The sequence below is a fragment of the Bombus bifarius genome, unplaced genomic scaffold (assembly GCF_011952205.1).
Source record: "Bombus bifarius isolate JDL3187 unplaced genomic scaffold, Bbif_JDL3187 scf7180000008056, whole genome shotgun sequence".
Taxonomy (NCBI): Eukaryota; Metazoa; Arthropoda; class Insecta; order Hymenoptera; family Apidae; genus Bombus; species Bombus bifarius.
This window is the reverse complement of record NW_022884421.1, coordinates 514,536-537,758: the sequence shown is the minus strand read 5'-3', so window position 1 is coordinate 537,758 and position 23,223 is coordinate 514,536. Positions and strand designations below refer to the sequence as shown.

General features: G+C 36.9%; 1 protein-coding gene across 1 annotated transcript; it reads right to left on the bottom strand.

Moving 5' to 3' along the window:
* Positions 1–2,526: 2,526 nt before the first annotated feature.
* LOC117208102 (dentin sialophosphoprotein-like) lies at positions 2,527–8,561 on the bottom strand. Its single transcript, XM_033448959.1, has 3 exons — positions 8,548–8,561; positions 7,540–7,982; positions 2,527–3,101 (listed from the first exon to the last, which is right to left on the bottom strand). The coding sequence occupies exons 1-3, from the start codon at positions 8,559–8,561 to the stop codon at positions 2,527–2,529; spliced, it is 1,032 nt and encodes a 343-aa protein (XP_033304850.1).
* Positions 8,562–23,223: the final 14,662 nt, after the last annotated feature.

Below are 23,223 nucleotides of genomic sequence, written 5' to 3'. Positions count from 1 at the left end.
CTGCAAGCAGCCCCGGCTTTTACACCGACGAAAATCACGATCGATTTCCGATTACTGTACGTTGTGAATTATTTTATCAGAATAAGACGAATAATTAATCGCGCGAAATCAGACGAGCAATTTGTCTTCCTGTGCCTCGATATCCAAAAGCTGTTAACGTCAGAAAGTTGATAAAAAATTACCGTCGTCTGTTAGTCAGATTGTCAATGAAAATTATTGTTAGCAGATATTAACCCTTATTTCGGAAATTTAATTTACCTCTACGACAAATTAACGCCACGATAAAAGATCACTTTCGTGCTAAACAGAAACATTTGCACCTGAAAATTCCGCATTTAAAAGCAGGAAAGAACGAGACCTCCGCGTGAACTGTCTTTAGACACGTCGTTCGCAGATAACAGAGCGATTGAGTGATCCTCGGCAAAGGAATATAAAAAATTGGATGACAGCAGGAGGAGCAAGTTACGTTGAGCGGAAAGAAAAGGCCGCGAGACTGTACGCGATTCAGATGCTGCGATGAGCGTGGAGACGATAGATATTGACAAGGAGGTAACAGAAAGATACGCGGAATCTATGAAAATGGAAAGAAACAGACGTGGCAGCGTATAACGAAATAACGTAAAATAACGAGAATGAATAAAGAGGTGGAAAAAACGTCAGAAAGAGGAGTTCGCAGCGAATATTTGAAATAAAGGAAATAAGGGAAATAAAGAAACGAAGAAATACAAGATAAAGAAACGAAAGGAGCGGGCAAGAAAAGAGATAAAAGAACGGTAAATATGCGTAATAAGTAAAAAAAAAAAAAAAAATAAAAAAGCCATACCACGTGCTGCGAGAAGGGAACCGTTAAATAAAAATCTTTAAATAAAGGTGGGAAAAAAACGAAGGTAGATAAAAGTTAGAAAATTGCGCGTTAAAGGGACTGATCAAAGATTTGGACGAAGCGTAGTATCGCAAAATTCAGCCGGAAGGAAGACGCGATTTGAGCCAGGCCTCCGCTCCAATCAATCGACTACACTCGAATGCGATTTCTTGAAAGATATCGAGTGATATCCAATAAAGCAAAGACCTGGTGAGTGCAGCTTTAGATAGTCTATCGATCGCCTCGCAACCACGGTTCAACCCTTAGAGGTACAAAGTTAAAGCGTACAGGGAGTTATAATATCGGACCGCTTCTTTCTTCTTCTTTCTTTCTTTTTTTCTTTTTTTTTTTTTTTTTGTTTGTTTATTCGTCGTTTTATTTATACGAGCATGTATAGCGTAGAGGCTGCTACCGTTACACACCATGTGTTGCATCCCACACCAGGCATGCAACCCCTCGTACGTGTACTTTCTACGTCACACCGTCGATGCATTTTTGACGTCACGTGTTGTTTGCAGTATCGAGAACAGCGTGGTCTGAACGATCGTCGCGATGTTGCACGAACGAGAACTGTCGACTATTTTACTTCCACATCGTCGTTTATCAACTTCCCCAATGAAAAACAACACGACCCATTTAGGACTCGTGCAAGTTTCTTCGTAATAAGTACTCGATATTAAACGCCAAGTACAACGTAGCGACGTTATCGACTTTCGTAATAAAAATTATCTCTGTTTCTCGTTTCGAAGGAAACTCGAAAGGACGAAGAAGAAGAAGTTGTCTCGGCGTAGTTTTAATATATAGATATATATGGGAAAGACAAAAATAGCGGAGATAGTTTAACGTGCAAGTTTGATGTACAGAGCCCGGGACGAGTGATACGAAGAAGCAAGCGCCGCGTAATTCCTTGTGGAAATACAAATAAAATATAATATATAGCATAAAATTTGTGTATTCTCGGCTTGGTTGTCGAGAAAATCGAGTTTGAAAATTTATCAAGCATACCGGAACGTGGGTAATTCCGGACTGGACGGGACTGAATAATCGACAGGGTGGTCATTCTACGCGTGAAAACAAGTCGAAAATGTGAAGTAACGTTTTCCCGTTTAAGGCTTCATTATCGAGATAATAAATGTTAACGAATAAACGAGGAATTCTCAAATTTAGTTTTCTCGGAAACAAAGCATCCTGCGAAGAAATTTTATTTTACGTTTTTGGCTTATTTTCGCAGGTGAAACCACCTCCTGTCTATTTAGTCCGGAACCTACCCTCGTTTAAATATACTTGATAAATTTGCAAATTCGATTTCCTCGCAAACTAAGCCGAGAATGATAAAATGTTACGTTTTAAATAAAAATTAGATAATAGAGGAGAATTAGATAACGATAAATAGAAAGTAACATTTTGTCAGCATATGTATAATTATATATATAATTTATTAATAATTTATCTTGTCTGTCGGCTGCAAAATGAGATTGATCTACATACGTAGATTTCTCATTCGCACTGTCATTCAACCACAATACACAGATTAAATATAGATTATTACATGTATAATTAACTTACTGTTGTAAATTTAACATAGGAATAATATTTGGAATTACAGGTCATCGCATAGAACATTGTTTAAGTCGAATTTGTTATTGATACTAGTACAGTACACTCTATAGCATCAACATTGCATTAATTATCGGCTTATTATTATTATTATCATTATTACCACTGTTATCATTGTTATCAATGTTATCATTGTCATCGTTCTTATTACTGTTATCACTGTTATCAGTCTTATCATTCTCATTACTGCTATCATTGTTATCAGTGTTATCGTTCTTATCGATGTTATCATTGCTATCATTCTTATCGCTGTTATCACTGTTATTATTCTTATCGCTGTTATCATTCTTATCGCTGTTATCATTCTTATCGCGGTTATCGATGTTGTCATTGTTATCGGTGTTACCAATGTTATCATCCTTATCATTCTTATCGCTGTTATCGCTTTTATCATTCTTATCATTGTTATCATTGCTATCATTCTTATCACGGTCATCACTGTTGTTATTCTTATCACTGTTATCATTCTTATCGCTGTTGTCAATGTTATCATGGTTATCAATGTTATCGCCATTATCATTCTTATCACTGTTATCGTTCTTATCATTGTTGTCAGTGTTATCATTCTTACCACTGTTGCCATTCTTATCATTGTTATCATTGTTATTATTATTATTATTATCTGTTTATAGCAGCGAGGTTTAAAGGACAGTGCTGTCTCTGTTACAAAACACGCACGTTTCATGCTAATTGTTGAAGCAACTTTACACGAGAGATCGACGAATATAATTTCTCTTTAATTGTCAGAACATCGAAATCTTCAACAAATACAAAATCATAACACGTAAATAGGAAAGCGATAAAAGTGAACGATTCGTTTATCGCAATTTCTAATTTTAACAACGTTTCAAACGTTATTCCAGCGTATATTGCTCGAAATTGAATAGAAATTTGTGCAAGTTCTTAGTTAATAACGTTAGAGAAACGAATAGCGCGTTGATAATTTGTAACTCGTATTAGTTCGTGAAAGTTTGAGTATTACGTGCTCCGGTCGAAAAGTTTATCGACTTGATAGATTAATGTAACATTGCGACAGCGTAGCAAAGAATACGTGTTTAACATTCGATTAATATTACCCTTAGCTTGAAATTAACTTCTTCTTGAAAATTTAATATCGATAGGACAAAGAGGATACCACGCGGATCATCTGGAGATCAAAAATTAAATTACTTGGTAATTTGATGCTAAAATTTCTTAGTATACATTAATGTGTTTTGGTAATTGAATATACACGAGATTAATTTGCGAAATTCTTCGTATTCAGTGATTACCGATAAACTCCGATCGATTTATCGACCAATTAATTCGTGTATATTAAATTTCAGGATTGAACGTTTCTAAGAACTTACGATATTATTCATCGAATTATAATAAAACAATTAGCTAGCAATTAGTTTGTTCTGTTATTTTATTATGTATACGTTGAACAGAATTATATATGTTTCTCGTACCTACTACGTGGCAGACATAATTTATTAATATGGTTTATGATCATTTATAATTTAATAATCATTTAACGTTGAAATTCGATATAATATCCCGGCGAAATTATTCTTTGACTATCATAATGAATTTAATAGCAACAAATTTTATATATAAACGTAATAATGAATGCAACGAAAGTAAAGGTATTATATTCACTTTCGTTCAAGTAATCGATTAACCATTAGAGTAGAATCTAACGATTATCAATATTTTAAAGAGCATCGCTTGTTTACTTCTTACAGCTTCGCCGCCTTCCGCATATTTTATATTTTCGTTCAACGTTTTAATTTTAGTACACGAACAACTTTCATAAATCGTGAGAGCTAATCTGTTACAACGTAATCAGAAATGATAATTAAAAACTGAGCAGGTTAATTAGCCTAGTTCCATAAAGGACCAAATTAAAAATCCGATCAACAACGTACTTGAGCCAAGCTTAAATTCAATGCGTGTGTTAAATTAACGTTTTAACTTATTAATAATTCAACGATATTTTCCGCTACATTGATCCTTTTTTTTTTTTTTTTTAATCCAAGAACGAAATACAATAGCCTGTTTTTTTTATTTATTACCGTTACACGCTGTCGCTATTATCAGTTGTTTCGAAAAACTAGAAATAACAGGGAATTAAATTTCTATATATCCGTCGCTCGTTACATTACATCGACGTTTTATAGATATTTATAACGACGGTCTCTGACATTTACGTTGTCGATCGATATAAGATAAATGAATTTCAAGAAAGAAGAGAATTGACATTTAATCGTTTCAATTGCAATTACGCGTAATCACAAACCATTTCGATAAAGGGAAATTTAATCTTACAAATACGAAATAACCCGATCAGATAGTCAAAATATTTTTAACCCTTCAATAAATAGACGCGGTAGAGGCCATTCGATCCTGAAATTGAAATTTGAATTTTCGTTTCAGTATATCTTTTAGTAAACAATTTCATTTGCCGTGGAAATTGAAGTTAGGACGTTTTAACGCTTTTTATTCCCCCTTTTTGCTGGTTATGACGCTATAATCGTAACGCACTGGCAATGGTTATAATGTTCTTAAACTTTCTTCTGTTCATATTATGTTGGACATAAATATACGTGAAATACGATAAACATATATAATAATAATAATAATAATAACAATAATAATAAGAAGAAGAAAAAGAAGGAGAAGAAGTAGAAGAAGAAGAATGACAAGAATGTGAAGAATGTGAAGAATGTCAAGAATGTCAAGAATGTCAAGAATGACAAGAATGACAAGAATGACAAGAATGACAAGAATGACAAGAATGACAAGAATGACAAGAATGACAAGAATGACAAGAATGATAAGAATGGCAAGAATGGCAAGAATGGCAAGAATGGCAAGAATGATAATAATGATAATAATAGTAATAATAGTCGCTTATAGGTTTCCACTTACAGCGATGTTATCTCGATAGGTACAGAGGTTTTTCTGATTTTATTCTTAACCAGTAGGCTGTTGCGGCCCGTTTGAAACGACGAGTGTACTCGTCAGACACAAAGTGACTGTTACAATACAGAATTAAGTTGTGACGAAACGACCGTTTCATTTTTTAATGTTATTACCAACGGGGCTCGTAAGGCAAAATAGTGTCATTTCTTCGTGACGACCATATTCGTCGAAAACGGCTAACTGGTTAAGTCTATCCGTTTAATGTTCTTATTATTTTCCACAGCTGCCTGCTGTCTTCCTATGAAATTTTCTACTTTCCTCTTATAAAATTTCTACGGAAACGAGTTCCATTGTCGCAAATTTAGCTCCTCGAGCAATCGAATTATTTATGAGATGGTCCAGCAACCATAACAGGTACGGTAACGCAATGAAAATAATATAATACGTAGATATAACGTATAAATTAATTATATCACGTATCATGGAATGATATATCATCGATAATGTCATTACCAAAGCGTCGATCTGAATAGTTTGGTTTAAGTTTGATAGCTAATCGCTAGCAAACTGCATTGTAATAAATTGTCCTGTCTGATAGGAAGCAATTATACAAATTGAACGCGTGGATAGTCCCAGGAATCGTCTGAAGAAAGCATTATCTCTTGGAAATTTCATTAGAAGGTAAACACTGCGTGGGTGGAACCCTATCTGTAAATTTGCAGTTATTTCTTATTGGATGATCTTCTCATTAATTTTACAGGGGGTGCTAATAAGCGGACTGACGAGCGAGGGTGACATTCCCTCGTGAACGCTTCTGCAAATTCTCCGCTGCCTTTGCCAGCTTTCTAACCGATTCTACAAAATCGATCAGGCGAGAATTTCTCAATAAACCGCAAATGGTCGCAAAAATTAATATCTTTGTAAATACTATTGGCGGAACGGAGCTTAAATAAAGTACTTTGCCTCTGATATTTCACATATTTTCGCCGTGTTACGCACAAATTTTCTAACAAATGTATAAACTTTAGCGGCCTGCTTGAAAACCACAAATACGATAAGTTCGTGTTTGTTCGTTCGATGACCTTCGTGTCGCTTGTTGACTAGAAAGAAATATTTTGATAAATAAGAAACAATCGATAAATAATAATTATATAAATAAATGAATAAATAAATCTGGAATATTTTGCAAAGGAACAGTAATATTGGATCGACTCTTCCGTTGGTCCAACTTAATAAACTTGATTGCAGAAGATAAAATTCTCGATCGTTGATCAAAGCAAACTCGAAGATGCAAAGACACCTCTCTACACGCTGCAAGCATAAAACTTCAGAAGATAAAGTAAAAGATCGAAATCGTAAATTTGAAGGGGTAAAGTCGCTGTTCCGATGTAAGCGAGATGTCATTAACTTTCACTCTCACCTACGAATGGTCATAAATGTCTCAAAGTGTACAGAAGACAGCAGGGACAAACGGTATAGCATCGATAAAACTTTTATTATTAAAAAAAGAATTACCACATTCGAAGTTTTTATTTGGGGACTTTGAAACGTTCCCTGCAACCTTTAACTTTTTCGTTTTATACTTCGAAAGCAGTTTTACAAGTTTCCTACCCTTTTCATTATTTTAGACGTAATAAGACGGTATTTTTAAGATGAAAAAGACAATACGTTTGTCATCGATGTCAGTCCGCTTAGATTCTATGGTAAATTTATACAGAATATCTTAATCAGTTAGCTGTCTTTGACGAGTATACTCGTCACGAAGAAACGACGATATCTTGCGTTATGACGAGTATACTCGTCATGCCTAAAGAATAGTTAAAATTTGCTGTCTCAATTGCGATAAATTTCAGCAATAAAATTGAAAAATAAAAAAGTCGTTTCGTTACAACTTAACATTAGAACTACCGATAGTGAACACGAAGCTATTTCTACCAAAACCAGTGAAAATGACTGGTCTTTAACAAATACGTAACAACAGAATATTTTTATATTTATTGATTTATTACTTTCTTACAGAAGCAATTCCATATTATGTAATACATTTTTGGAATTATTAATCCATCTGGGACCATCATTCCTAAACTATGTTGACACATTTCTAAAATTGTAGAACCAGTAATTTTGACTGATGAGATATTTCTAGTGTTAGCATCTAGTGATCGATCCGGAATTTCCATTGTTATCAGTGTTATCATTCTTATCAGTGTTTTCATTCTTATCATTGTTATCATTCTTATCATTGTTTTCATTCTCAATGATGTTATCGTTGTTATCATTCTTATCACTGTCATCATTCTTAGCACTGCCATCATTCTTATCACTGTCATCATTTTTATCGATGTGATCATTGTTATCATTGTTATCATTCTTATCACGGTCATCAGTGTTATCATTCTTATCGCTGCCATCAGTGTTATCATTCTTATCACTGCCATCGGTGTTATCATTCTTATTACTGTCATCAGTGTTATCACTGTTATCTTTCTTATCGATGTTATCCTTGTTATTATTCTTATCACTGTTATCGATGTTATCACTGTTATCACTCGTATCATTGTTATCCTTCTTATCACTATTATCAATGTCATCACTGCTATTAATCTTATCATTCTCATTATTATTATTATCTGTTTATAGCAGCGAGGCTTAAAGGACAGTGCTGTCTCTGTTACGAAACACAGGAATAACAATAAATAAAATTACCTCACAAACTTTCACTCAGCGTTTCGTCTATCCTTGGTTCGTACGAATACCGATAAATGTTATATCGAACGATACGCAGTAGAAATTTTAAGAACGCGTGGGAAGTTGTATAAAACGAGGAAACTGGTTAATTGGGATTCGATAAACAGATTGTGTGACCCTTTTACACTTTGACAAGTACCGGTTATTTTGACTGGTATAAGTAGCCTTGATACAAAATTATTTTGAGTTTGAATACATAAAAAAAACAAAATAAAATTCATTATATTATTCTTTTAGTTATCGTTACAAAAGTCATTACATCGTTGCGGCGGAAAAATATAACGTGAAGTAGGAATTTTAAAATAAAATTGTAAAACCAGTCGATTTGACTGGTATGATAGTTCTACTGTTAATTCCATACTGCAATATTCGCACATAATCTGTGTTTGACGAGTATACTCGTCATCGCTTACTTCTCGCGACGCATTTTAGGAACACGTTCTTCAAACAGGTAGCAACAGTCGACTGGTCGAGTAGATTATTAGCAACTTCGACGAAAAAGTTTCTAATTTCACGAAGGAAACGTAAAACGTTGAAATTGGTAATTTTACATACGAGAAAAATGTAAAAATTGTATAACTCGTTCAGTCGCTATCTCCCTTTCAGAACATTTTAGAAATCATCTACGAGATCATATTGGCCATTAATTCTCAATCTTTTCGTCCCCTTCGTGTCTCTTATGCCAGATCGAAGGGAATGTCGACGATAATTTACCTTCCACCCTTGGTGAACAACTTTCAGATAGAAATGGCGGAACCTTCGAGATATATCGAATGATATTTATTAAGCCGTCCCATTAGGGCGAACGAGAACGGAATGTAGCATTAACTTGGTACATAAAATCCCACCCCACTTTGCCTCCGGCATATTGCTTGTACGGTTCTGCAACTATGTAACATTTGTCCTTAATGCGATACAAGTATGAGAAGAGCTTCGGTATGTTGCAGCCTAAGTATCGTGAATTACGAGCGCAATAAAACTTTTAAAGCTACAACAAGGGAAAGAACGTTCCGATTTGTTTAATTCTTTTAATTCGAATCGTGAAAAAAGAACATGTTGATTCAAAATGATAGTAACTCGTAGTATGAAAAAAGTAAGGGCGAGCGTGTAAATTAATTTGGATTTTTCAAAATATTCGTTCAGATGGCGAATCGAAGAGACGAAAGGTGAATCGAAAGTAGAAAGATTTCGGAATAAATTATTTTCTTAACGTTCTGTACGTATGCGAATCTTCAAAAGGTGTTACAATTTTCGTTGCTCTAAGCCACAGATAAAAAAAAGCTTGAAAAATAAACGTCCCTCTACCTTGTTCGTCGCAAAAACTCAAGTCGTTTGGTCTGACCTTACAAAGAAGTTACAAATTCAGTTGCCAAGGATGTTGCGATAGTTTTGCTGTTCGCTGTACATGACCATTCTATGGCAAATCGATCATTTTTTCGCGTCCATGTCAGGGATTCTTTTTTTTCCAACTCGAGAAAGCGAAAGAACTTTCGACAGATCTAACGCACGAAGATGGAAGAGATCGATTTACGTAACTGGAAAGATGCGTAGCTATCTTTGAATAAATAAAAAAGTTACGTATTATTTAAACGAAAAAGGTCGTTTCGACGAAGATCCATTGTCCCTATCGCGCTCTCTTTTCTGTCATTTTTACACATTTATTGGTAGTATCATGGTCATATAGCACTTTCAATGTGATGTTTCGGTCATGTAACGAGCTATCCTGACCACATCGAACTACCACGGAAAATGCAGTCGAACAAGCAGACTAACGCCAATGATTCATGGACTCGTGGCAAACGAAAATTAATCGCCACGAGTCTTTTTCGTGTCGTTAGTACATACTATGTATGTTTGTATGTATGCATGTACGTGCATTTATATATGTAGCTTGCTCCGGACATACAGACTAACAGATAATAACCGAAGAGAAATATCCAGGCTGTGTCACGCGACAAAAGCCACTATAGCATGATTTAGGATACCATCAGTGATAAAGGATATGCATCTATTATTTATAGTGATAAAAATTCTATTACTTTCTTCTCACAGTACTGTGTATAACTAGACTGCGAATATTTATTGCGCGTTCGTATTTCCACGAAAATAATTAAGAGAATGACACTCGAACAGCAAGTTGTCGTTATTTATCAAATATTATATCAGATCGTGGCAAAAGTTTCTTTCGTTCTATAAGGAAATCACAGAGGCACAATTATTATTTTATCGAATTACGTACGATTCATTTTGTCCTATTAAGACGAAGATCGCATTGTTCGACTGAGTTTTAGTGTTTGTGTAAAGACGCGTTGTCGTAAAAGACATGTTCGTAAAAGAAAGACGATTTCGGGACGACCTGCTGTTGTTACAAGCAACAGGTACTCTCTACTTTGGATATTTTATACGTTTTTCGACATTCGATACGTTTTTACACGTTATGAGCACGTTGTATGCGTTTCTGCATGATTTCAGATTTCTCTTGAACGTATAAAAGGACCACGATATACATATTCAAACGAAGACAAATAAAAACGCGGTTCACCAACCAGGCCAAATATCAACGCGCAAATTCAACGAATTGTGGAACTTTGAGATTGCACGCGGAGAATACGTAAATGCGTATCGCGCAATTTTTATTTTCTGCCACAATTCACCCTCAGAGAGTGAAATCTACCTCTGAAAATTGTACGCTATAGCTGTAACATTGACAGATATTTTTATCGAACGATAGCGCTGATCGAAAGACGTAACTCTCGTTCGAAAAGTTTCTTTCTATGTACTCGCGGTTCGAAAGCTGCAACGGAAAATCGGAAAGTAGGCCGATTGTCAGAGGTGAATTTCATCCCCTTGGAGCGACTTTGGACAGCAAAAGAACGTCCTGTACGCGTCTCGGAAGTTTCATAATCTTTCGAAACTTGCCTTGTAAGTAGAAAATTTGTTTATCTATTTTGAATATTTTATACGCTTCTGCATTATTACGTACATTCTGTGTACTCGTTTCCCAATTTCTCACAAACGCAGAGAAAATTCTACTACGTGACAACTGTTCTATGCATCTTGTTTTTTTAAAAATGAACGACGATCGCAAGAGCTCGTAACGTTGAAAAACGAGCCACTGACTCTCGTCGTTGATCTTTCAGATCATCCTCGCTTTTATTTAATTACAGCTAAGTGGAAAACATCGGTAGCGAACACAACGTCGTCGATATTCCGTACAATACGCCGTGTTACGATATTACGGTGAACTTCATTTGTCGGCATCGGCTTCTCCTTGTCTTCTGCTTGCGATCTGATCTTTGCGATTCTTGCGAATACACCTTTCAACGACGCTTTAAACTCGTCGTCGTTTTCCAGGACGACGCACACCGCGCCCGATGTTTCGCTTTCTCTTGCTGGCGGATAAATGCCCGTAAAAGCTGCGGATCGATAAGGGACACGGTATGTTAAATTCTTTTTCTTCGAAACAGTTACAAGTCTGACGCAGCCTTCGATTTCTCCGAGAAGCGATTCACGCGATAATCGTTTCCCTTCGCGACGATTCTATGAAAAGCTTCACACGCTTTTCCGCTACACACGACGCATCGTCACCGTTTCTATCGAATAATCCAAGCCGTTCGACAAGATCAATCGCGCAAAATTCCTGTCTCTCGCTACTGCTCGCGTACAAGATTTACTGAGTTGAAATTTCACGGATCGTAGCTGGTAAGCTACTCGTAAGTTACTCGCAAGTCCTTTCGTAACTTGTATCTCGTTCTTGCATCGTGTTTCTGCATATTCTTCCCACTAAATTCTAATTAAGCTGCGGATCCATATTTTGGAGAATGTAAAAAGACAGAATCTCGGTTGAAAATTGTCTTACCAACTAATTGCTGTATAAAACGTTACTTTGTATATTTTACATATTTTATATATTTTTCGTATTGCATTTCGAAACTCCTATGAATGTAAAAAAATGTGTAATAGCGATATAATTGATCTCGTGGTATTAAAACCTTTCCGTTTAATTAGAAGGTGGTCACAAAGCGGAAAGGTCAATGAAAATATTCTTGTCGCGCTTCTTCTTCTCTGCGATCTTCCGAGACGTTAAGAGAATCGAAATTGTAGGATTTTAAAAAAGAACGTAAGACTTTGACGTTATCGAGAAAAATATTTTGACGCGGAACGATATCGCGATAAAGCTTGCTTAAGCTCGGTATTATCTCGAACGTAAAATAAATTTCTGCCCTTTTTTAACTCGTCGAAGCTGCCGTGAGTTGTTTTAGCTGTCACTTCGCGCTACTTTCACGATCGTTAAGAATTTCTCTCAGAAATTGTAACGAGAAGCAAAGTTAAATAAATCGACGTGCATAGTAATCGCGCTTTATTATCACGATAAGAATCGCGTTAGTAGGAACGCAGTTTCAGTTTTTCTATTCGCGGCGAAAACGTTCATTTTTGACACTGTCAGTTTCGTTTGGACAGAAAATGGAAAAAAGAAAGAGAAGTAACTCTGTTGTCTTACTCGGCAACTTTGCCTTTTTAATTAGCAGCGAGTCAACGACTTGTACGAAAATCTCCACACTGGTCGACAGCAGCTAATCGCGACAAATGGCGTGCAACGATGTGCAACTTGTCCTACGGCTGCGAAAAGAGCTATTCAGCTCGTTCGACCAGGTTCAGCAATTTTAACAGTATAAATCATGTCCAGCGTTTCGTGGAAAATTTTATCTGCGCTCTGTTTTTTTTTTTTTTTATCGTTTTATTTCTCTGACTTGGAGATCACTTCCTGGCTGAGCAAAGGGAATATTTTAAAACGAGATCAAAAAGGGGAACAGCCTATCAGCCTATAAATTTACGTGAAATACGATAAACATATATAATAATAATAATAATAATAATAATAACGATAATAACAACAATGATAAGAATGATAAAAATGACAAGAACGACAAGAATGACAGGAATGACAGGAATGACAGGAATGACAAGAATGACAAGAATGACAGGAATGACAAGAATGACAAGAATAACAACAATGATGAGAATGATAAAAATGACAAGAATGACAAGAATGACAAGAATGACAAGAATGACAAGAATGACAAGAATGACAAGAATGACAGGAATGACAAGAATGACAAGAATGACAAGAATAACAACAATGATGAGAATGATAAAAATGACAAGAATGACAAGAATGACACGAATAACAAGAATAACAAGAATGACAAGAATGACAGGAATAACAGGAATGACAGGAATGCCAAGAATGATAAGGATGATAAGAATGGAAGCAGTGATAACAATGATAAGAATGATAACAGTGCTAAGAATGATAAGAATTACATAAGTGATGATAGTGATAACAATGATAATAATGACAATAATAATGATAATAAGAGAACAGCTTATCAGATTGAACGATGGAAGGTTTTTAAAATAGATGACAAATCTGCCAAGTTCCGAGTCCCACTAAGAGCATAACCAACTTACAACTGCGTGCTAACTAGATCGCTGATGTTCACGCGCAAATTCATTCGTACCTTTATCGAAGCGATAAAAAATATTTTTTTATAAAATTTCGAATCGACGGAATTACGAATTTCCATAAAAATATGTGAGCCAAATTAAAATTTGTTTCGTCCACTATCGATATTGCCACATCTATAACGTGTTTTTCGCTTCTCACCGTTTCGTGTATTTTTTTCATGCTACTCGAATTTCCATAAATATATAAACATCGGCAGTCTAGTTGAAACCCTGAAACCTCCAAACCGATGTATTCCGTCCGAAAATCAAATGAAACGATGTTTTTCGATAATTCGAGAAATTGGTTAACAGCGAATTCCATTTGATTTGTTTTCATTGGACGCGTTCGCTTTAACTGCCCTTTCATTGAACGCTTTGCTTCGGTCCCCCCTGTCTTAAACATTTCCTCGGAAAATGAACTTCTTAACGGACTTGATGAACGGTGTAGATTTAACGAAGGTAATTTTTTATACTCGCGGAATGATCTTTTTCAGAGAATCTTAACGATGGTCGAGCTGATAGAAGGAGCAACGCATTTCTTTTAAACGTCTTCGTTTAAATCATTACGAGATATTCGAGCGAGTCGTAATCGACCATAAGCGTATCGTGATTGAATTGTTAATTATTTATTAGAACAAACGATAATTAATATATATTTCTCGATCATACTTTTCTACGTGATATATTTCTTTTTCGTGAAAATTATCTCCCGAATTTTCCACCGTTTTGTACACCATGGTAAATATCTTCGTGAAATAGCTTCCACGATAAAAGTCTCTCGTACCTGCACGATAATAAAACTGTTTTTATTAAATCTCTTTCATTGTTTTCGAACAGCAAATCTATTCTCTGTTGCTTCTTATACGACCGCGAAATACGTTATACGATAGTGCGTTACCGTATAAAGGTTAAACTGTGCACCGTAAAAGGTCAGGCTACAATTGTTGAGAAAGTTGCTTTGAAAATAATGGAAAACGTCAAGATAAAATCTGCATTTCTATCGGTTTAATATCTTTGCATGGAATACGAATTTTATTAATTCTAAAACAATCGGCGTTATTTTCAGCAAGTTATTCGACAAAAAATTCAGTCGATATTTCACAAACTGGTTGTTCAACGGATATTCCTTTCTCCGTGGTTGCACAAAATACACATTATTTTTTTCTTTTTTTCTTTTTTCTTATCGAACCTCTGAATTCGTATCACAGTTGCGCATAAATATGTACGACGTAAAATCGCGTTAGACGCTTAATTTGCAATTCTTTCGAAGAACAAAAACACGCGAATAATTTCTAAGGTAAATTAATAAATTTACTCGAAGGGTACTTGCGCGAAGAAAACTAAATTGTAAATTGCAAAATTGAATAATTTTGATGTTTCACCGGAGAATGTTCTACGTACCGATGAAAGTACCGTATTATGAAATTTAACTGCGATTTTCCTTACCGAATAGCTACCACCATCGCTGGAAGATGGTGTCGCAACGTCGTTTCTCTGGGAAAAAAATATAAACGTCGATAAATATCGGTCAATCGTTTCTTAGCTTTCGTCTATGCCATCGATCTCAACGAATGGAATTTCCTTTGCAAGTAACAGCCGACACACACACACGCCTCTCTACCCATACGCTTTTCTCCTTCGCGAATCTGGAATATGTTAAGGCTGGACTACATCAAGTTTTCTCTTGCTGGCGAAAAAACTTGTTTCTTGGCGCTCGAGGTGATTTCAACGAGAACTCTTCGATCAGCTTCGTACGTTGCGAGCTGCAGAGGCTACGTCGCCGAACTGTACGTCGCTTGATAACTCGAATCACTTTGAATCGCAAACAACTGCGACACGAGCCAAAGAAGCGTTAAGATCGTAATGGATTGCCCTACACCGATCCCCGAACCGAGTGCCAAAACGCACTGTTCTTACTCGGCTCGAGCCGAGGAGGAAAAAAAAAAAGAAATAAGGGCACCTCATCCTCGTTGATCGATAGAATCGTTCTGTTTTGTGTCTGTTGGGGTAAACGAAGTAGCACAAGGTACGTTCCATCACGTTGCGAAACTCGTTCGCGCATCGAAGGTAAATGAAGATACGTTTGAAGGAATGAATCCAATTAACTCCGCGAATTGGATGTGAATTCGAACAAAGCCAATAGGAAGCTGCGTCGATTCTCGAATTCTTCCAATAATTGGACAATAATGCCGGCCGCGGGTCAAAGATTGCCGCGCCGGACTGAACGATAATCGATACTCGGCAGTTTTATCAACGAACAATACGCAAACTGTCGTTTCGCGACGGACGCTATCGATAGAGTTGACGATCGATGACGCCACTCGAGAATCGTGCAAGGGACAGCAGTTATTTCTTTGCTATTATTCGGATTAAAGGTTTCCATGCACTTCACCACATTCGAATCGTTAAGTTGCACCGCTGTCGACGTACTTGCGTCCTCTGCTCCCATTGCCACGCGCTCGAGCGTCGCATCGAATTTTTGTTGTTCGCTGTTATTCAAAGTCACGTCAACCGCAAAGGCTTTCGGCTGCTACTTCGCGTTAATCCCATTCGAGGATCAAAAAGCGGAATAACCGCGTACCAATGGCGACATTAACGCGAACGAGGCGAGTTATTGTTCTCTCGAGTTTGCCAGCAACCCATTGTTTTATATTCGCTTCTCATCATCCTCGCTCTCCTCGGTAGCACACAATTTCAGTTACGTTTCTCCTTGGTTTACGTCGATGGTCTACTCTTTCAACCAACGACCTTCGCGTCTCTCCTGCTTAACATCTACGCTCGAAGCTTGAAACTTGAACTTCACCTTCGAACGTACCTCTAACTACTTGTACTCTCGCTGCGCCCAAACTTCGACAACGTACAGACGTGCAAGATGTGAAACTCAGCGTGAGAATATGCAGAAGATTTATCAGCACGGCAGACCACGGACAGGCCACGCAAGTCTATTACGAAACTTCAAGACACAAAGTGAAGTTGTGTAATTAAAAAGAAACAGTTCGACGTATCGCTGCGAAGTAGCTCAATTTCCTTGACGCTTTGACTGCCACGCCGAAATCACATGTTTCGCTCAGGACGCCACGGGAGTATTTTTATTATTCGAAGCATATAATAGCAAAATAATAATAAAATGATGATGTAAGACAACATTCTTCCCCAATGGACCGCTTATCTTATTGGTGGTTACGGGAGGCCACCGTGACGCCTCGATAACAATTGATAGCGACATATTATAACGAAGCTTCGTTTATTTCAACAAACCATTTGCTTTTGTTGTTTCGTCGTAAGCAAAACGTCCAGAATATATCGTTGAAACTTGTAGAAGATATTAGTAAACAGTACTTGCTCATTCTACATATAATAGTAAGGTATGTGCACACTTCTCACTTCAATTATATGATTATAAAGCAGCATTTACGATTATTTTCCAAGCTGTGTTTATAACAATATTCGTAGATTACCCCTCAAAGATATAGATGCAAGCACTGTGCACCGGTAGATGCAACATTTGTTCTCATTTATTTTTTATTGATGTTCTAATAAAAATGTTTAATTGCTCAATGGGTCAGCTTTTATTTCAAAGTATCTTCTATTTATCGGTTACATTCAAAATGTCCTAACTCTCAATTTTCATACAATTTTTACACTTGTACGAAGTTCAAGCGCTCCGGTCACCAATGGTCACAGGAGAAACCGTGGCCAACGTGGCAGTCAAATTGGTTAACCTTACACGATCGTAAGAATGTAGAGTCTAGGTGGAAGAGTAATAAACAGCAAGAAGAAAAATACCGGGTAAACAGTCGCAACTTCTTTTCATAGTTGCAACGTGAATCCCATAGAATTGGATAATGTAAATTAATGGCAAAAATGACGAATGTTAATGTTACGCGTCGACGCAACTATCCTGTTAGCGTTAGGGTTCAATAACGCGCATGGTCATGGCTGATTAGCGCGTATATCGTCAGGCACATAGCTGTGCTGTGGTGCTCCGAGGCGCAAGGACCTCTGTTTTCGTGCTACCTAAGGGTAGTTACGGTACAAACGGGTCGATTGAGCGGTCGACTGGCGAGAAATTTGAGTAAGTCTGTCCCTGCGGAAACGCGAGTTCGGTCGACCAGTCTGGGTCAAGGGTCGAGCGGCGGATACAATTTTCGCGTGCCAACGCAGAAATTTAATTGCGTAGATTGGCAAAACCTCGGTTCGGTAATAAACAAAGTTCGCTTAAAAATAAAGAGATTTCGTTTCAAACGAATCAACGCGCACAATGCGCGACGTAGCAGTAATATCCGACCAGTGGCTTCTTCTTTGCGACTTGTAGCGAGTTAGACAACGAGTTTTTCCACTATATCTCGTCTATCTCACGAGTGACTCGCGTATCTCGCGAATTAGAGACGTAGTTTAAAGTTTCGATATCCAGTCAACCACTCGTGGCCATCGGCACAAATGTTTTTAACATTTTAGATCTTGTTTACCAGATTCGCTTGTTCGGCAGACTCTGTTGTCCTCTTCGCTTGGTTGGCGCGGTATCGCCCGACGGAACGGAAATTGCAAGCTGCAAGCTGCTCTTGACTTTATTTGCAAATTTATTCGCGCGGACATATTTCTAATTACGATTAAGATCGCCAGGCAAGAGCAACGCAATCGAATGTCACACGAATCTCGATTGCGCTTGACACGTGCGATTTATGGCGAGAAAGAGGCGAAACCGTGTCGGCGGATTTGGCACGACTTGCAAATCGCGAGTGTTACACGGTCAAGTGAATAAATATTCGCGTGTTTCTTTCGTTCGTCGATGGAAAAGTTTTATCAGCTCTGTAACTGATACGTTTTACGGCACGACGAACGATTTATAGCAAATTCTTAATGCTTATGATATAATTTGCCAAGAGTTTATACCATCGAGTTTATAGCAGCTTGATTACCGGTCGAATATCCTGTCAAGTTATTTGGTATTTCGAATTTACGTCTATACCGATAAAATCAGCAACACGGTAAAACGATGCAGCACTTAGTCTACGCGTTATTTTATATATTTTTATTCACTGAAACTGCTAGAATTATTTGCTGTTTATTACGTTACGTTTTTCTCTAATTTCAAACACCACGATCAAGTTGCAGTAGAGTTAAATTGAAACATATCGATAAGCAGTGAAATTGCAGGGCACATGTTAAAAAATAGGCGAAATGGATTTTCATGATCCCGATGGCGTAAAGCGTCAAGCGTAATACTAGCAATGTCAATACTAATGTCGACACCGGCGGTAAATCGATCTTGGTGGTTTAACGCACGGACAATCAAGTGTAACCGTGCAACATGCGGATTTAATCAAATTACATTAGAAAATTACGTATGTACACGAACGATACATGGCATACTTAACCCTTTGCATTCCTACGTCGAATGTGACTCGACATCAGTTTTTATCTCAGGAGCTCCTTTGTAGAGTCCCATTCGATATTCTTTCAGTCCCACCTATTTTTGCGAAACGTGCGAAAAAAAACCAGGATCGTATTCTGCAAGTTGTTTCAAGATATATCACACACTTAAAAATTGCAAAATACAACAATAGCGCGAATAAAACTGGTATTTAAGTGAATTTGTTTCTTCCTTTATTTATTCAAACTGTCTTCTTTTTTAATTAAAGTAAATCTCAAATTCAATTTAAAAGCGTTGGGAGCTGCTGGTGACGAAATTGAAATAAAATTCCGAGTGCAAAGGGTTAATATCAGAGTCATCTAAAGAAATCGAAGTACTCGATATGATTGAAACTTAAAGACGGTGTGTCGTTTGATAAAACAATATTTTATCACTAACTTCTTTTCCATCGGGTAAAGGCGAATTCTCGGATTATCGAAATCCACCATTACAAATATTAATTTCGACGAACGTTCTCGAAATCGAACCTCCGTTACGTCTATCGTCGATTAAAATATAAACTGTGCTTATCTGAAATTGCTCTTACGTACTGCGACGTAGAATTTTATTTCAACGATGCTCGACAATTTCACTTTCAATTTTAAAAAATGTTACGCATCGAGCGGAAACTCCTGACCCGAAACGATAACGTTTTATCAGAAAAATCGGAATGTTTCTATTTCTCTATGTTTCGTAGAACTGGCGTTTCTCGTCCGTCGTTTAATTTGTATTTTGGATGATGTTGAGGTATATTGAAATAATTAAAGGTATAAGTATAAGTTTATGCTGATTCAGAGATCTTTACTCTGTTAGTGTTGCTAGACAATGGAATGCTAGGGAGCACGTTCATAAATTTATAGCAAAAGCAAAACATTACCAAAAAAGTTAAGCTTGTAGCTTTGGCTAGAGGTTACAGGCAACGTAAATAGAAATCTGTTTATTAGTTTCTTTGTTCCTAGACCTTGCAATCCAAAACATAATGTATATTCAAGGGTACAATAATATGCACCGCTCCTTATTTAGAATATTTCTGCGTAATAACAGTCTCCAGGTCACGGATATACATAAACAAAGACGCAGAGTTTTTCTTGAAGTAGTTACTTCAACAGATGAAATACGCTGGTGCTAGAAATATACGATAATCACTTTGAACAGCAATTACGATAACAGTGGTTGATCCTTTAAGGGGGTGTCCTGAATTAGGATGTTCTAAAACTGAAAAAAGGCAGAAAATAAAAAAATGTGCTTTTTAAAAAGAAAGAATAAACTTTAAGGTGCTGTAACAATTATTTAAATAAACTTTTTTAGTTTATCGAGAAGAAAGATATATAACGATTTAATCCTTTTTTGGTTTTTCGTTTCAGTCAAGAATTACGAGCTGGATCTTTCACGCCGATCGAAAACGATTAGAAATCTGTTAGAATTTTTTTCTTACTTAAAAAAAAATTGTTTGTATTCGTCAAATATACAGGGTGATTGGTAACTGGTGGTACAAGCGGAAAGGGGGTGATTCTACGCGAAAAAAGAAGTCGAAAATATACAGTTTCCACTCGGTCGTATCTTGCTTTCGTTGACAGACTTTCTCGAGTTTGAGGAAATTATGAGAGAACCGTTACTCGATATGCAAGTTTCCTTCTTCGAGCGTTAAAAGTTCGAAATTTTCTTAAAGCATCAAGAGGATTTTCATTTGTCGAAACGAGGACGAAATTGGGACGTAAAACTTGGCGAGCGCCGCAGCATCGAGAATTAATGGTATTGTGCCTCGACTTAATTTATCGCCATGAAAATGCCGGTCTGCACTTAACCGACCACGAACTTCTATTATTTCGGACTTTTTTCTCCTAATACTTTATATTGGGTTGGCAACTAAGTGATTGCGGATTTTATCATCAGGTGGTTTGACAAAATCCGCAATCTCTTAGTTGCCAACCCAATATTATTGTTCCATTTGAAACTTCTATTATTTAAAGCATCGTATTAAACCTTCTATCCGAGTACAACGTTTCCAGTAATATTATACTGGATTACATATTATAAAAATTGTTATTCTATATTTTCGACTTCTTTTTTCGCGTAGAATCACCAGTTACCAGCCACCCTGTATATAAAACCATACCTCAAAATTCAATAACTTCGTTTCTTTCTTTCCCTTCTAAAACAAATCACAAAGAGACGCTGTTTTAAAACATTCTAATTCAGCACACCCCCTTAAACGATCATATCGTCGAAGTACGTAAGGATTTAAAGCGAGGATCAGCTTCGTGACAGAGCTGGCCCTGACGTTCATTTCTGCGTCCGGGCGGGACAAGTCAGGAAAACGTTGATATTAAACTAAAAGTTATCACCGTATACGCGTAACGTGTTCCTGTCGCATCTACTTCACGCGCTGCAACGCTAGACGTTCTGACGCGTCATAATCACTTAGTCGGCTAAACGTAATATCAACCGTTAGCAGAGAAACGTGAAAGCATTTCGGCGTATTTCTATGTACGAGGATTTATCGAGAAAGATATTAAAAATACATTTATCAAACTGCTTACAACTTGAACAACTACACACGCCTCTCTGCCTACGTCTTTACGTAGAAAATATTTTTTCTACCCGAGAGACGTACGCAGATTTTTCCAACTGACTGTATTTTCACTGTATTAAAAGCTTCTATTCTACGAGACACGTAATACTTTCTACGAAACCATTTAGTAACAAAAGCAACGAACAAACGTTCGTCCTCTTGCACACAGGCGAACAATCAAAATGCGTTTCTTCCATTTTACAGTTTTTACGAGATTCAGCGAGACCGCTGCGAATGTTAAACCGCGTTCGACAAATATAGCGGAAGACCATTTATCTAAACTTGTCAGGGAACGAACAGTTTATATAATTGGAATTCGTATAATGGAAGCTTACCAATTTTCCTCGCTATGTATCACTCTTTGCTCGAATAATAGGAGCTCGCGTTCGGATACGTGGATTCAACCAGCAAACGTTCCGTTAATTGGGCGTTAATTAAAGTTTTGTTTCAATAAACGCATTTCTATTTTACTTGTATTTTTCTCGATAAATCCCATGTACGCAGCGAACGTTGAAACGCTTCTACGTTTCCATGCTAACGATCCATGTTACCATTTAGCCGACTAATTGTCAGTGATTAACAAATTATGATAATTGCCTGATAAAAAGCGATTGATAAGTGAATTTATGATACGATCAACCAGCTCTTCCTCGTCTCTTTGAAAGCGTGTGCCTAGAATATATCGCAAAAAGTAAGCGGTGACGAGTATATTCGTCAAACACGGAGTACGTGTGGCTGTTATAACGTACAATCGAATTGCAACGAAACGACCGTTTTATCTTGTAATTTTATTAATGGCAGGCTAACATTCGGCAATGGCGTGACTCATATGATGTAACTGAGTGACTTGCGAGACTCGTGGGAAAAGCAATAATTACATATTCTTGAATTACGTTGTTTATAAAGGTTGAGGTGTGGTGTATGGTAATACCCCGTGCAAAATGTTTTATGGAAACATCGATGGATCTCGAAGAGGAGTTTCGCGTTTTACACCTTTCGCTGAAAAGGCGGATGCTAAGATAACGTTATAATCCACAGTTGCGTCCATTATACGCAGGTGAGAGAGGTCAGTGAGAAAAGATAAAATGTAAAGACACGATGGATCTGCTCTATTCTACGTTTCATCGAACCACGAAATATCTTGCAGCCTTTAAAGCGTGCGGAACAGAAAATTTCGTTATCGAAGCGGATGAGAATGCAACAACTAGTGATGCAAAATTGCAATACATATATATGATATAAATAAATAAATCTGTTCGTTTTTCACTTGTATTTCCAACAAAATCCATTATCTTTTATTATCGTAAGTCACCAGCTAAAATATACGATTAATTCTAAAAATAGTGCAAATGATTTAAGTATTTGAAAGGCACATTTTCGCGCAAACTGCTCGTAAAACTGTACGACGCGTAAATCTCACGTTAGAAAATCGTATATTTTACGAAACGTTTTATTGCGTGTCGGAAAAATACTTTTTAACGCGCTCGAACGTCGAACGTCGAAACGCGTGTAAAAACGAGATACAGCGGCGAACGAAGGGAAGTTTAAAATTCATAAAACTGTGTACAACAGCTGCACCTAACCGTACTAATTGCA

Bases quoted from the DNA above. Each gene is read 5' to 3' on its own strand.
- LOC117208102 (XM_033448959.1), bottom strand. The intron at 3,102-7,539 runs GCTAACACTAGA...TGCTATAAACAG, and splicing joins TTCCGGATCGATCACTAGAT to ATAATAATAATAATAATAAC.